This window comes from Gymnoscopelus braueri, assembly GCF_963280865.1.
Source record: "Gymnoscopelus braueri genome assembly, chromosome: 16".
Classification (NCBI taxonomy): Eukaryota; Metazoa; Chordata; class Actinopteri; order Myctophiformes; family Myctophidae; genus Gymnoscopelus; species Gymnoscopelus braueri.
Window position 1 is genome coordinate 46,296,934 of NC_137616.1, and position 15,215 is coordinate 46,312,148.

The 15,215-nt window shown below is 41.7% G+C and overlaps 1 protein-coding gene across 3 annotated transcripts in view; it reads left to right on the plus strand.

Moving 5' to 3' along the window:
* The window catches only part of cdc42bpb (CDC42 binding protein kinase beta (DMPK-like)), a 419,833-nt gene that overhangs the window by 20,633 nt on the left and 383,985 nt on the right, over positions 1–15,215 (plus strand). For all 3 annotated transcript variants that reach the window (XR_013934750.1, XM_080453508.1, XM_080453509.1), the window contains exons 4-12: positions 380–475; positions 2,084–2,232; positions 3,634–3,727; positions 5,875–6,075; positions 7,278–7,526; positions 9,977–10,199; positions 11,004–11,099; positions 11,205–11,338; positions 13,172–13,414. Coding sequence is in view for 2 of the 3 variants with exons in the window: in XM_080453508.1 (XP_080309634.1) it covers positions 380–475; positions 2,084–2,232; positions 3,634–3,727; positions 5,875–6,075; positions 7,278–7,526; positions 9,977–10,199; positions 11,004–11,099; positions 11,205–11,338; positions 13,172–13,414 (1,485 nt within the window). In the remaining variant the exon portion in view is untranslated. The remainder of the gene's footprint in view (positions 1–379; positions 476–2,083; positions 2,233–3,633; positions 3,728–5,874; positions 6,076–7,277; positions 7,527–9,976; positions 10,200–11,003; positions 11,100–11,204; positions 11,339–13,171; positions 13,415–15,215) is intronic.

The window sequence follows — 15,215 nt, forward strand, 5'->3', positions numbered from 1 at the left end:
TTTGGCAAACGTTCCCCGCATAATAGGGATGCTGTAGCATTTTAAGTTGTAAGCATATTCTGATTATCCCGATAATATCGTTAATCGCGATTATTGTTGCCACAATAATCGTGACATGTAATTTTCATATCGTCCCACCCCTACAATTAACATTAAAATACCCTGCCACCAACCCACAGACACACCTTAGTGATCCCACCACACAGTCACACCCACAGCACACAGACATGTTCACTGACCCGTTTAAACCACTGATGTGTCTCATATATAATGAACTGATGTGTGTCATATATAATGAACTGATGTGTGTCATATATAATGAAGTGATGTGTGTAATAATGTAATGAGCCTGGTGGTGATGATGATTATTGTTGTTCAGACGGCGTGCTTCAGAGAGGAGAGGAATGTCCTGGTGAATGGAGACTGTCAGTGGATCACTACCCTGCACTACGCCTTCCAGGATGACAACTTCCTGGTTAGTAGCGCCGACTGTACCCTATGACAGTGGTTCTCAGCCTGCGGGTCGGGACCCCCAGGGTGGTCCCCACATGATTCTTTTTTTGGGGGGTGTTGGGGTCTCCAGATGACTGTATAAGTGGATGACAGTATACCTGGAAAAAAAGACCATTACTGCATCAAAAGTAATCAACAAACTATACTATTAAAAACTGGTCAAACATTGGCCAAATTGTCAAATAATATGAGATGCAGAAATTGTGAAAATAGCCGATCTACAAGCTCACAACTCCTCGAATTGCAAGGCGTTGTGAGCTTGTAGATCGGCTATTTTCATAATATTTATCTGTGGAACCAAGTCAAACTAAATGTAACGCCCCAGTTCAAATATGATTATTTTGGGGGTCACGGCCTGAAAAATAGCCAATGTATATCGAGCTCAAGTGGTTAAACTGAATTGAATGCTAAATTAACTCATTTAGCTGGGAACCCCCTGGCACTCCCCTCAAGGACCCCTGGGGGTCCCCGGACCCCACTTTGAGAACCAATGCCCTATATTGTCAGGGCGTCCTCTGTCGGACTGAAGAGTTTGTGGTGAACAACGTCGTTTTTGGATCAATTTCAAAGCGATTTCCATGAACAATAGAAACATTTGACGGCCGATCAAAATCCATCAGAAGGACATCTGGGGATGCAATCGCTCGCCCTCTGAATCAGTGGTGGTTTTGTTATTATTAACGGATATGAGGAGACTATTATGAATAGCTAACGCTAGCTGGTATTGTTGGCTCAGGTAGCCTACACCCCCCCCCTAAAGAATCATATTTGGACTAGGGACCAGGGTTGCCAGATCTGGTTATTATAATTTCCCCGCACGATTTTATTTGAAAATAGCCGATCTACAAGCTCACAACGCGTCGCATCGCGACGTGTTGTGAGCTTGTAGATCTGCTATTTTCAAATAGCTGATGTATATGTTGAAGTGCTCATGTGGCCCATAGTGGCTTCTTGTGGGCTGGTTTTCCTAGACCTGGTTGCTTGTTTCTCTCACAGAATCTGGCAACACTGCTAGGGACCCCCCACTCTATCAAGCACTTGGAATTGTAGGAGTTGACTCATTTAGTTTGACTCGGTTCCTCAGATAAATATTGTGAACATAGCTGATCTACAAGCGAGCTTGTAGTTTGGCTTGCAGATCGTCTATATTTCACAGTGTTTGCCTCTTTCTTTGGTAATATTTGACAACTTGGCCATTGTTTATAGTATAGTTTGTTGGTTACTTTTGACGTAGTAATGCTCTTATTATGACTTTAGTATTTTCATGTTAGAGGTCTTAAAAAGGTCTTAAAAGTCCCCAGATGACAGTAAAGTGAAAAAAAGAAAGAAAATGTGTGCCAAAAAAAAAAGAAAAAAAGGCGTGCAGATCAGCTATTTTCACAATATTTATCTGTGGAACCATGTCAGACTGAAATGTAATGCCTCAAATCCTACAATTCCAAGTGCTTGTCTGGGTGGGGGGTCCCCAGTTCAAATATGATTTATTGTGGGGGGGTCCACAGTTCCAATATGAACTATTGTACTCTATCTGTACTCAATATGACATGGTATGTGTATGTGTGTGTTTTAGTATCTAGTGATGGACTACTACGTGGGTGGAGATCTGTTGACGCTGCTCAGTAAGTTTGAAGATCGTCTTCCTGAAGACATGGCCAGGTTCTATGTGGCTGAGATGGTCCTAGCTGTGCACTCCATCCATCAACAGCACTACGTCCACAGGTAGGGGTGTGTGTGTGTGCGGACGTGCATGTGTGTTAATAAAATATTAACAGGATATTAACCCATTAAAACCGGGAACGCACTTTAACCATTATTTTATGTCTTTTAAATCCTAACAGTAAAAAAAACAAAACATATGTTGCTATATATGTATCAGTGGTTCTCAAACTTTCATGTCAAGGACCCCCAAAATGAAATGTATTTGGCCACGGACCCCCATCTCAAAATATTTTGTTCCAGGGACCCCCAGAAGCAAAGATTTGAGTTAATATGTAATATGTATATATATATTTATTCAAAGATTTGCAAACATTTTCATGATTTTTTCCCCCCTGAAAAATAGCAGATCTACAAGCTCTTAGCGCGGCACCGAGTGCCGCGCTATGAGCTTGTAGATCTGCTATTTTTTAATAGCCAAAGAAATCTAAAATGACACAGTATGCGGTCTCGGATTGAATTCAGTTAAGGAGTTTAGTTTAGGTTAATGGAATAAGTCACCTAAATAACATCTAGAATTGTTCCTCATACAATCTATATATACAGTCGCGTAGTGGTTGGACTTCCGTGTCATTGTGGTAAGACCCTTTGTTTCTGCCATGTTCTAGCAGACCACGTGTCCAATTTCCTACACACATTTCGACCTAAAAATCGATCATGCCTGTCGCCTTTTGGATAGTGTACTTTTAATCGTTCAGTATACATTTGTATTAGTTATTTCGACCATATTGAACTATTCTATCCTCCTCCTTCTTCATGTACTTTCCGCCACACTGGATGCCTTACGGCACTCTGCTGCACCCCACAGGTTGGGAGTATTAACGCAGTTGATATCAAACTGCGCATGCGTGGAGTCCAGGTTGTGTTGTTATTAGCTCACATAGCTTAGCTCAAACAGCTTCTCATGGCTGTGGGAGAGCGCGCACATCCCGGGGTAGCGCAACGCAGCAGAGCGTGGGAAACCCGCGTGCCAGTGAATGCTTCGCGGACCCCCGTGAAGCATTCGCTGGGGGTCCGACCTCGATATTGTAGGCTACTATATGTGAGGCCGCGGCCCGAACATCTAGTAATTTACAATGCCTAAGAAAAAAAAAAGAGAAGAAAACTATGTATGCAACTAATACATGTTTTAGGCCCTATTTGAACTGCCCACGCGTAAGACTGCAACTTTATTTATTGATATGAAGTCATAGACGTTTAACTGTGGTTAACCGCCCACATTCCAAAGGTTACACCTTTACGAATAAGAAAGTCCTAATGCCCTTCCCTATGTCAATATTGTCTCCATCACAAAGACGAGATGTTGATGAGACGATGACAATATGATCTGTTGTCAGTGATCTAATTGTGTGTGTGTGTGTGTGTGTGTGTGTGTGTGTGTGTGTGTGTGTGTGTGTGTGACAGAGACCTCAAACCAGACAATGTGTTGTTGGACGTTAACGGACACATCCGACTGGCAGACTTTGGGTCCTGTCTGAAGATGATGGAGGATGGAACAGTAAGAGACAGACAGACACACACACACACACACACACACACACACAGTGCATTCAAATGTTATTCTTATGTTATTCTTAGTGTAATTCAAATGGCAAATTCGAAAATTCAAGTGAAATAAGAGAAATGCTTTTTAATCTTCAGGAAATGAACGCAATTTAAATCTGTCATAGAATGAGCATACGTGGAGATTAACTTTAAATTCTGTTGCATTTTCATTTCAATAACGTCACAACAAATCCCTTGACATCCTGAAGATTAAAAAGCATTTCTCTTGCATCTATTCGCTTCCATACAAGTCTACTGAAGATGAATGTAATGTATGGACATGTTTTTTTTTCTAAATCCTGCTGAGACATACATTGCTGTTGCTGACTTTAGAATTGTGTTAATATGGCTGTTAAAATTCAGGTCAGAGTCCATGACTACACCACGATTTTTGGCTTGGGTTGTGTTTTTTAACAGTGCTGAGTGCTGCTGCTGACTTAGCCTATTAGCATTCACAACTCAGCCAACTCAGTTAGCTGCAGTCCAAGACAAAAAGAAAGGAAGACAGCCTAACTGCCTTTTAGTACTTTAGTACTTCCTGTATCTCCGTGACGTAGCGTGGTTGCGAACAGCCTTTTTGCATGTAGTTGGGAAACCTCGCCCCTCGTTTTTTTTTACAAAATAATCAGGCATGCAAACAGCCCCGAGGTGAAAAGGGTGACATGTTGTTTTTTTTTCGGGTCAGGTGTCCCACTATTGCCCTATTTGGATTCAAAACGGCTATTGTAGCTGAAAAGCTACAAGTTCGCATATCTGAATAATGCAAAAACAGAATTATTTGTTTGCATTTGCTTTTTTTCTCCCCCATATATTTTTCATAATAAAAAAAGTGCGTATCGTATCGTATCGAAATCGTATCGAAGTTGTGAGCCAAATATCGTATCGTATCGTTTGGTGAAATTAGTGTATCGGCACACCCCTATGTCACATTCTAATACAGCCCGAATACCCAATTTCAGCACTGGCCTCAGTGGCGCACCTCGCTAATCATTAGACTCTACCTCCACTTCAACTGGGAGTCTGGGTTCGACTCCCGCTTTGGACGTTACTTTTTCAAACAATCGCAGACTACTTTTTTTCACCGATAAAGTATAGTTTTGGACCATGACGGAGGCGCGCCGACTCAGCAGACCTTGAGGCCGAGGAGTCGCGCCCGAGCGCCTCCAGGCGCGAGTGCCCGCGACGACCGGCCGATGGTCTGCTAGTCGACTAAGCGCCGTCCGAGTTATGTACCGATAGGCACAGAATCGTAAATGATGTTGTGGGGACTGCGTTTGCCCCAACTGCCACTCACTGCACTAACATAGCTCGCGTCGCCAGGCTCTCTCCCCACCCGCCCCCTTGCGCTTCAACTACATGCAAAAAGGCTGTTCGCAGCATGGTTTGGGTTAGCATCTTTGCTGCAGTATGTGATAAAGACCAGTGGCTCTCAACCTGTGGGTCAGGACCCCCAGGGTGGTCCCCACATGATTTTGTGGCGGTCCGATGACAGTGAATTGACAATTTTTAAGGACTTTTTTTTCGGGGTGGCGGGGTCCCCAGTTCAAATATGATTATTTTTGGGGGGGTCCCCACTCCCGAGTTCAAATATGATTATTTTGGGGGGTCCCTCAACGGCCTGAAAAGGTTGAGAACCATTGATACAGACTACAAGTATAATGTGGACTCCAAGTGTAATGGCGTCTGTGTGTGTGTGTGTTACTATACTTGCGAGGACCAAGTATAGTAGAATTTGAAGAAATCTACATTGTGAGGACAGTTTTCCTGGTCCTCACAAGACAAATGGCTGTTTTATAGTTTAAAAAAACTTTTTTAGAGATACGTTTACAATTAGAAAAACATTCAGGTTAGGATTAGACATTTAGAGGTTAGGTTTAGGGATTGGAATTAGCGTTAAACATGATTTATACTTAGTTGCGCGCCAGTGTCATGCACCAAAAAATAGCTGATCTATAAGTGTGGGCTTGTAGATCTGCTGTTTTCCGGCTTTAGGCTTACGGTTAAAAATGTATATATTTTCAAATGGCATTCATAAAATGGCTGTCCTAAAGTGTTGATGTCCTCATAAGTATAGTAATACAAACCTGTGTGTGTGTGTAGGTGCAGTCATCGGTGGCGGTGGGGACTCCGGACTACATTTCCCCAGAGATCTTGCAGGCCATGGAGGACGGGATGGGCCGCTACGGCCCCGAGTGTGACTGGTGGTCCCTGGGAGTGTGTGTTTACGAGATGCTGTTTGGAGAGACCCCCTTCTACGCCGAGAGCCTGGTGGAGACGTACGGCAAGATCATGAACCATGAGGTATACTTACTGCACGCACGCTCCATGTTGTCATTGTGAGATAGAGGGCTATTTGAGCTTTTTTTGTGCAATTTCTAATGTTGCATCTTGCCCCTAACTAACCCAATAAAGTCAGGGGCAACTAACTCTGAAACAAATTTTAAAGGGATAGTTCGCCCCAATTTTTTTTTTCCTATCGATTAGTCACCCCATGGAGACTTGAATGCATGGATATGTTTTTGTTTTTGTCTCATTCCTAAGCCAATAATTTGATGACCAGCGAACTGGTAGGCAGCAGTTCCGGTAGGAGGTCATCAAATTATTGGCTTAGGTGACAAAAGCTAAAAAATATCCATGAATTCAAGTCTCCACTACAATTATTTGAAAACTTTAGTTACTATTTATTTTGTAGATTTTGATTATTATTACCAAACATACATAGAGTACAGAAGTCCTGACGTCACTCGTTCATCCCCTGGTTCGTAAAGTAATTTCGCTATGGAGAATAACATTGGGTCACATTAGAATCGTCTCATATAAGAATTGTGGTCCAAAAATAAACAAACTGTCTCTGTGATATTGTCAGGGAGGAGCTTCTGTATCGTTTATATAGATAGTCAGTCACTCATATTTGAAACAGTCTGATTTTGGCGAAAATGTAACTAATTCGTCGGAAGTAACATTAGTGTTTTCTCACCGTCAGTTTATGGTTCATATCCATATGAGTCAAACCGCCGGGGTCATGTGTTTATTTTTGGAACACAGTTCTTATTTGACGCGATATTAAACACGTCTATGGGGATTCAGAACGGGGTGGGGAAACCGTGACCCAGGTAGGATGTGTAAATTACGTCAGACTTCGGTGCTCTATTCACCACTTCAGCCCTATGTATATTTTGGCCATTTGAAAATAGCAGATCTACGATCATTATGAGCTTGTAGATCGTCTATTTTCAAGAGATTTTCATACATTTATACTTTTGAAAACTTTGGACATTCTGCATAATGAGTACTTATACTTTTGGTTCTTTAAGTATATTTCGATACCAATACTTTTGTAATTTTACTCAAGTAAATTTTTAATTCCGGACTTACAGAGCATTTCTACATTGCGGTATTGATACTTTTACTTAAGTAAAAAGATCGAGTACTTTTTCCACAACTAAATGAAAGTAAATGCTAAACTCTTAATAACCTCGCTGTCCGTCCGTCCGTCCGTCCAGGAGCGTTTCCAGTTCCCGTCCCACGTGTCTGACGTGTCTGAGGAGGCCAAGGACCTGATCCGCAGTCTGATCTGCTCCCGGGAGACCCGCCTGGGCCAGAAGGGCATCGAGGACTTCAGGTCCCACCCGTTCTTCAGAGGCGTGGACTGGGACAACATCCGCTCCCTGGAGGCTCCCTACGTCCCCGACGTCTCCTCTCCATCGGACACGTCCAACTTCGACGTGGACGAGGACGTCCTCAAAAACCCAGTTAGTAACAAACAAAAACACGTCTCAGTAGCAGCGTTGCCATATCCGCTTATTACAAGCGACTTTAAAGGGATATTTCACTTTCAAAAAAACTTTGGTGATTTTATCATCTACTCAAGCCTTTGTGAGCACCCCAGACAGTTTTTAAGTTGCTCGATTCAGTATTTAGATATTTGATATTCATTTTATCAGACACGCCCCCTTCCTATACAAACCCATTGTAACTTCAAACTCCATTTTAACCATGTTAGATTCATCAAAAACACCCGTGAGGGGGCCGGGTTTTTCCGCGATTTTTTTTTCATTCATTTTATTCTATTTTTTAATTGTATTTTATTTTTTCCATTTTCCCAAAAATATTAAAAAAATAAATGAAAAACGTAATTGAAAAACACGGCCCCCTCGCGTATTAGGGGGGCGGTATGAGTCACCAGAACCAAGGACGGGTGTTTTTGATGAATCTAACATGTTAAAAACGGAGTTTGAAGTTACAATGGGTTTGTATAGGAAGGGGGCGTGTCTGATAAAATGAATATCTAATATCTAAATAATGAATCAAGCAACTTAAAAACTGTCTGCGGGGCTCACAAAAGCCTGAGTAGACGATAAAATCACCAAAAGTTTTTTTGAAAGTGAAATATCCCTTTAAGCTCCTTTTATGTAAAGTCGCTTGTAAATATTGATAGTTGCGGGTTGCATTTTTTTGGGCTTGTTTTCAAAGTGTAGTTGCTTATTTGGGCTTGCTTCCAATGTCTTTTTTTAAATTACTTATTAACTCATTCACTGCTAGGAATTAATGAATTAATTCATCCGTCTACTGTACCCTTGCCAGAGAAAACGGCGATTTTATTGTACCTTTGAAAAATCATGGAATATTCTCTGTGAACCTGATCCTCACGGACAGGGGCTCGTTGCACGCACGGGGGTCTGGTAGCGTCGGGGGAAAAAATGGCCCGCCGTGATCCTCCATTCCAGAGCTATGGCTGTTTGAATGTGGCTTGTGTTTTGAAAAACACTTAGAAAACAACAGAAATCCGTGAAAAATTTACTTTTGTAAATTACGTCCGTGGCAGTGAATGAGTTAAACCAGTGGTTCTCAAATATTTTCATGTCATAGATTATGTTTTTTTTGTATTTGTCCCTATAACCCCCCTCTGGAAATGTTTTGTGCCAGGGAGCCCCGTACCAGATTTGTGTTGTTAGAATGTCAGAATTCTTCCAAATATTCCTAATTTTATATCAAGATTTTTTGAAAATAGCAGATCTACAAGCTCACAACGCCTGGCATCTCGACGCCTTGTGAGCTTGTAGATCGGCCATTTTCAAATAGCCGATATATACAGTATATCGGTTTAAAGTGCTTGTGTGGCATAGTCGCTTCTTTTGGGCTTGTTTTCCTTGACCTGGTTGCTTATTACTCTCACAAAATCTGGCATCACTGCTCAGTAACAATCCAGTAAACGTGATTTGAACGTAGTTTTGTGCTGGTGTCATCGAAAATAGCAGATCTACAAGCTCACAACGCATCGTAGATCAGCTATTTTCTAGGGATGGGTCAGAATAATCTATTAATATTTCCAGAGTGTCTAAATAGAATTTTAATTATTATATATATATTGTTTTATGGGCTATACTGCCATCCAAAGGCTGACCACAGGAACTGCATTTCAGGAATGCATTTTTCATGATTGATAATTGTAGTCGTTTAACGTTTAATTAATCTTCAATTCATGAGAAAATGCACTATTTACAATGGACACATGTCTGCTGTTGTTTTCCATAAGAAAGTTGGTTTGTTTTTACATAGCCTGCCCTGCTCAAAGCTGTAAATGGAATATATAAAATAGACAATAGGCCTACAGTACATGAAAACTTAAAGGGTGTGTAAGTGATATGTATTTGTTAAACACAGTGTTAAATAGTTCTATATATTGTGATAGTAATCATTGCTATAGAGTGTTTGTTCAGTAACAGGAGAGGGAATACAGGATAAACTATAAGTGAGCAGATATAATTGGAACTGGAACACTATAAAAATGAAGCTGAAGAATGATTTTGATCTTCTGTTTCCACTCTATAACAATGATAACTATCACAATATAGAGCTTCAACTTTTTCCACACACACACACATCTTTTTGTTTTAACCCTACAAAAACATTACGTACACACCTTTTTAAGTCAATGTTTAGCAAAAACCCAGTGAGTCAGATGTCCCAGTTAAGTGTGCATCCATAGTGCCGTGCTATGAGCTTGTAGATCTGCTATTTGTGAAAAATCGTGAAAATAACACAGATGCGTTCCCCGTCTTAATGGGTTAATGTGACTAAAACTAAATGGAATTTTATTCAAAAAGACGAAATCAAAATCTGCTCTCAAAATGTACACTGATTACTTCCCAGCTCACCTCTGTGTGTGTGTGTGTGTGTGTGTGTGTGTGTGTCTCTACAGGACGTGGGGCCTCCGGTCAGCCACACAGGTTTCACCGGACACCACCTGCCCTTCGTGGGCTTCACCTACACCACAGACAGCTGCTTCTGTGACGGAGGCTCCGTGTCTCTGTCCTCCTCCATGCTGGAGAGGCCGGAGGCGGGGGGGGAGGAGGTGGAGGCCTTCCAGAAGAGGATCCGCCGCCTGGAGGAGGAGAAGCAGGAGCTCAACCGCAAACTGCAAGGTGACGACAAAAACATTATTGATGGTAAATAATTGACCCCCCCCCCACACACTAATGAATAATGGTGGAATTGCTCCACCAACATTTTTATTGGAAATCAAACAATTATGTAACGATGATTAAAACTAGGGGTGTAACTAGGTGTAATTTTAACAACAATTCGATAGGCATCACGATACATGGCTGACGATACGATACACGGACGATATTGGCTCATTCATGGCGATACGATACTATTCAATGATTTAAAATCGATACAGTAACTATGTAGCAAAAAAAATAAATCTTTTTGAAACATGTGGAGAGTGCAGGTTTTTTTATGGGAAAAAAATATATATATTATATCGTTATGGATATAAATGAGTCTCTGGCAAATACATGGACATTGTATTTTGAACACATATGGACAAAGCCGCACCTTGACATGAACACAGAGATTACACACATTTATCCATAAACCAAGTGTAGCGATATGGAATGGAAAAGTAATGAAACCCCTCTTTCTCTTTTTTTCTTCTTAAAATAGCTAAATAGAACGCACAAGTACTTAGTATCGATAAAATTGATTATTTGCATTGCAAAACGATTCGATACGATAGAAAGTCAAACAATACGATATGTTGCTGTTTGCATATCGATATAGTAGATCGTTGATTTTTTTTTATTTTTTACTATATCGTTACACCTCTAATTAAAACGTAATACTACACATTGGAGCTCTGATGTTGTGGTTAATTTTCAACCGCTTGTCTGTGTGTGTGTGTGTGTGTGTGTGTGTGTGTGTGTGTGTGTGTGTGTGTGTAGAGTCCCCTGCCAGGGGAGGGGGAGGGACTCTGTCCAGAGATCGAGAGATGAAGAAACTCAACGAGGAAATAGAACGACTGAAGAAGAAACTAGCAGGTCAGAGATGCAACCACACACACACACACACACACATACAGTGTAAAAAAAAACAATATTAAATGTACAGCTGAATGAAGCCCCGCCCCTCTCCTCGGTTCCTAGACTCTGATAGGCTGGAACATCAGCTGGAGGAGGCGGTGACACTACGCCAGGACTACGAGAGCTCCGCCTCCAAAATCAAAGCTCTGGACAGACAGCTGAAGACCCTGAGACAAGACAAAGACGATGTACACAAGGTAACACACTCACACACACGCACAGACACACACACACAGGTTTGTATTACTATACTTGTGAGGACATCAATATTCTATAACGGCGATTATATTTTTTTAACCGTAAGCCTAAAGCTGAAAAATAGTAGATCTACAGATCCACTTGTAGAACGTCTATTTCAGGGTGCACAACACCAGCGCGCAACTATTAACACATTTAGACCTGAGGCCCATTCTAAAAAACGCCTTCTAAATCCTGACCTAAGTTTTCTGAAAAACTTCAATTATGTATTAAAAAATTACAACAAATGTATGTTTCTATATACTGTTACTGTACATAGCAACAGGAACCCCAAAAGGGCTTCCCGTCCAGAAAGGTATAGTTACAAATAGGGGTTCCCGCCCCAAAATGGGTGCAAAGTGCAAATCAGGCATAACACTATCTCTAACCCTCAACCTGAATCTCTTAAAAATAAAAAAATAAAAAAAATCTTGTGAGGAAAGAGTTACAAAACTGCAAGCATCAATTTGGACCCCTGGTGGTCCCTGGACCCTATGTTGAGAAACCGTGGTCTACTACACCCTATACCCAGGCCAACCTGTAAGGGTCAGCAGTGACAAGTTGGTATAATTGGTAGGAAAAGAAAAAAGAAAGAATCATTGCAAAAAATAGGCAGCATTTTCTTTTCTTTTTCAGACATGAAATTAGGTCATAGGTCATCTACCAGATTTGTTTTGACTCTAGAGACCAGTGGTTCTCAACCACTTGAGGGGGTTCCAGGTGGTCCCCAGCTAAATGATGGAGTAACCAAATGGACCCTTATAGATCTTTAACTCTTGAGAGTGTAAAATGAAACCAAATGGACCCTTATAGATCTTTAACTCTTGAGAGTGTAAAATGAAACCAAATGGACCCTTATAGATCTTTAACTCTTGAGAGTGTAAAATGAAACCAAATGGACCCTTACGGGTCCATTTGGTTTCATTTTACGCTCTCAAGAGTTAAATTATTGTTAAACATCTGCATTACTTAATTAATGAATTGTTATTTTGATCAACGTTTCCCTGTTGTCTCTCCTATTGGTACCAACATCAATACAGCATGGATGGAAATGTGGACAAAATCTTATCCAACGATAACAAGATATTCTTAACACATTGGGTGCCTGGATTTTTTAATGACAACTTACTGTGGGTGCCAGCATTCCCCCCATTGACTGCGCTTTGCTGTTTAAAGCTCCACGACGAGCGAATCCACGTTAAAAAAAAGCATCCATTCATGGAGCGCGAGGACCCTGGCTACATCCTGGAACGATAACATTTCACTCGCGAGTTACAACGGGGGGGGGGGGGGATCGCGCATCGCGCATGACCGGTTTTCCCCACCGGAAACAGATTCGGAGATACAGACGTTTTAAAGAAGGAAATAGACAGGAAGCGGATGGGGAGCCATGTATTTTTTTTCCGCTGATCCATCTGGCCTATCCTTCTCAGGATCACAATGGGTACTCCCAGAGCTGCTACAGCCCCTCCCGTGTGGAAAAAAAAACAAAAAGACACCAAAACCCTTTAAATACGGTTTTGGCACTCCGCGTAACTTTTTGCACCTTTTGCAAAACCGTATATATACGGTTTTGGCACCCCATGTGGTAAGTCTTGGGTCTGAGAGTCTAAATCTCATCAAACGGTGATGAATCCGTGGCTCAAATGCCGAATAAATAATGGACCTTGATATGAAAAGGGTTGAAAACCCACTGGTCTAGACGGTAACATTAATATCCTCTCCTCTTCGTCTCCTCCTCTCTCTCTCTCTCCTCTCCTCCTCTCTCCTCTCTCCTCTCCTCTCCTCTGCAGCAACTGTCAGAGTCTCTGGAGCGGCTGAAGGTCCAGTCCAAGGAGCTGAAGGAGGCGCACAGCCAGAGGCGTCTGGCCGTGCAGGAGTTCAGCTCCCTGTCGGAGCAGATGGCCGAGCTGCGCTCCGCCAAGCAGCGTCTGACCCGACAGGCGAGGGACAAGGACGACGAGGCGGACGCCACCGCCACCAAGATGGACTCCATGAAACAGGAGGTCAGGAAGGCCGACCGGGCCCGCAAGGAGGTAAACGCTCAACACCAACAAACAGAAAAAAAGTCCCGTTTCTGCGTGACGTAGGTGTGGCCCCGCCTCTTTAGCCTGGAAACCAGACAGATCTGCCATTGCAAAACAAGTTATAGAGCATCGCAGTTCCCGCCCACTTCCTGGTTTTTCCTGGTGCCGGAAGGAAAAACTCAATGCATTTTTCCCATTGACATTTCCAAAAATATTTATATCAATTAATTTAAGCCTCGAATCAAGCCATCCAGGGTCCTGGTGAATCATGACCATAAAACGTTTTTTTCTGTGATTTATTTTATTTTATATTTAATTATATGATGTACTATATTTAATAAATACCCTTTGTTTTGCCGTTTAAAAAATAAATAAATCACAGAATCAAACGTTTTATGGTCATGATTCACCAGGACCCTGGATGGCTTGATTCTAGGCTTAAATTAATTGATATAAATAATTTTGGAAATGTCAATGGGAAAAATGCATAGTATTTTGCGGTGGAACCCGGAAGGGGCGGGAACTGCGATGCTCTATAGGCAGTGATATTAGGCCCCGTTTAGACGACAACGGTCTCCAGAGAAAACGGCAAAATAAAGTATCAGATGTGCCGTCCGTTTAGACGACAACGGTGTTATCGGGGGTTGAAAACGCAATAAAGTGAAACCACCTTCCAGAGTGGAAATCTGTTAAAACGCTCCACCTCGCGTCTCTGTGTAAACATGCAAAAAACAGTGTTAACCAGTGTTGACAGATTCTGCGATAGAAATAAGCAACCAGATCTATGAAAATAAGCCCAAAAGAAGCGACCAACCAAACAATCTCTCTGTCTCACCAACACACTCTCTCAAGATCTAGCACCAGTAGGACATTTGTGAGATAGCCCACTTAGGAGACCATTTTGTCTACTGTTTCACCTCTAGTGGCGAAGCGTGGGTTGGGCTATCTTATATATCAACACATTGACATGACAACATTCTAACAGATCTTTTTAATTTAACCACTTAACTCTGTATTATGCTTTGTTGTACAATGGTGGCTTACAATGGTGGGTTACAAATGTAGTGAGAACAGCCGATCTACAAGCTCACAACGCTTCGATGCGTTGTGAGCTCGTAGATCGGCTGTTTTCACTTCACACAAAAAATTTTTTTTCGTTAATTGTAACCGAGGCAAATGTTTGAAAGAAACGTGATATTGGTTTGAAGTCATATCGCCCTAACCCTACAAGGAGGTAAAGCACCAGTGCTGTCAACGATTATATTCAAATATTAAACATTTATGAGGATTCCACTGTACAAATTGTAGGTTGCACTGCATTTAAGGTTTAAATAAATAAATAAAAATACAGTATATAATGTGTTCTGGACAGTTCTCGTGAGGATCTGGGCGCCTGTAGCCTCACACAACAGCTGGTCTCACAGACATCACAGAGCCATCTGTTTGCAGAGTGCAAGTTATAGCCTCATGTTACACACCTCCCTTGCTGTCCACAGCGCAGACACACAGACCCCGAGTCTGCTTTTGACCCATTAAAACCGGGAACGCATCTTTGTAACAACTTTCACCATTATGTTATACTTTGGCTATTCAAGTGCCGCGCTATGAGCTTGTAGATCAAGAATTGTGCAAATCTTTGAATATGTATTTTTTTAAAGCGAAGACTTTTAACTCAAATCTTTGCCTCTGGGTGGTCCCTGAAACAACATATTTTGAGACGGGGGTCCGCAGCCAAATACATATCATTTTGGGGGTCCTTGACATGAAAAAGTTTGAGAACCACTGATTATAGCAACGTTTTTTTTGTTTT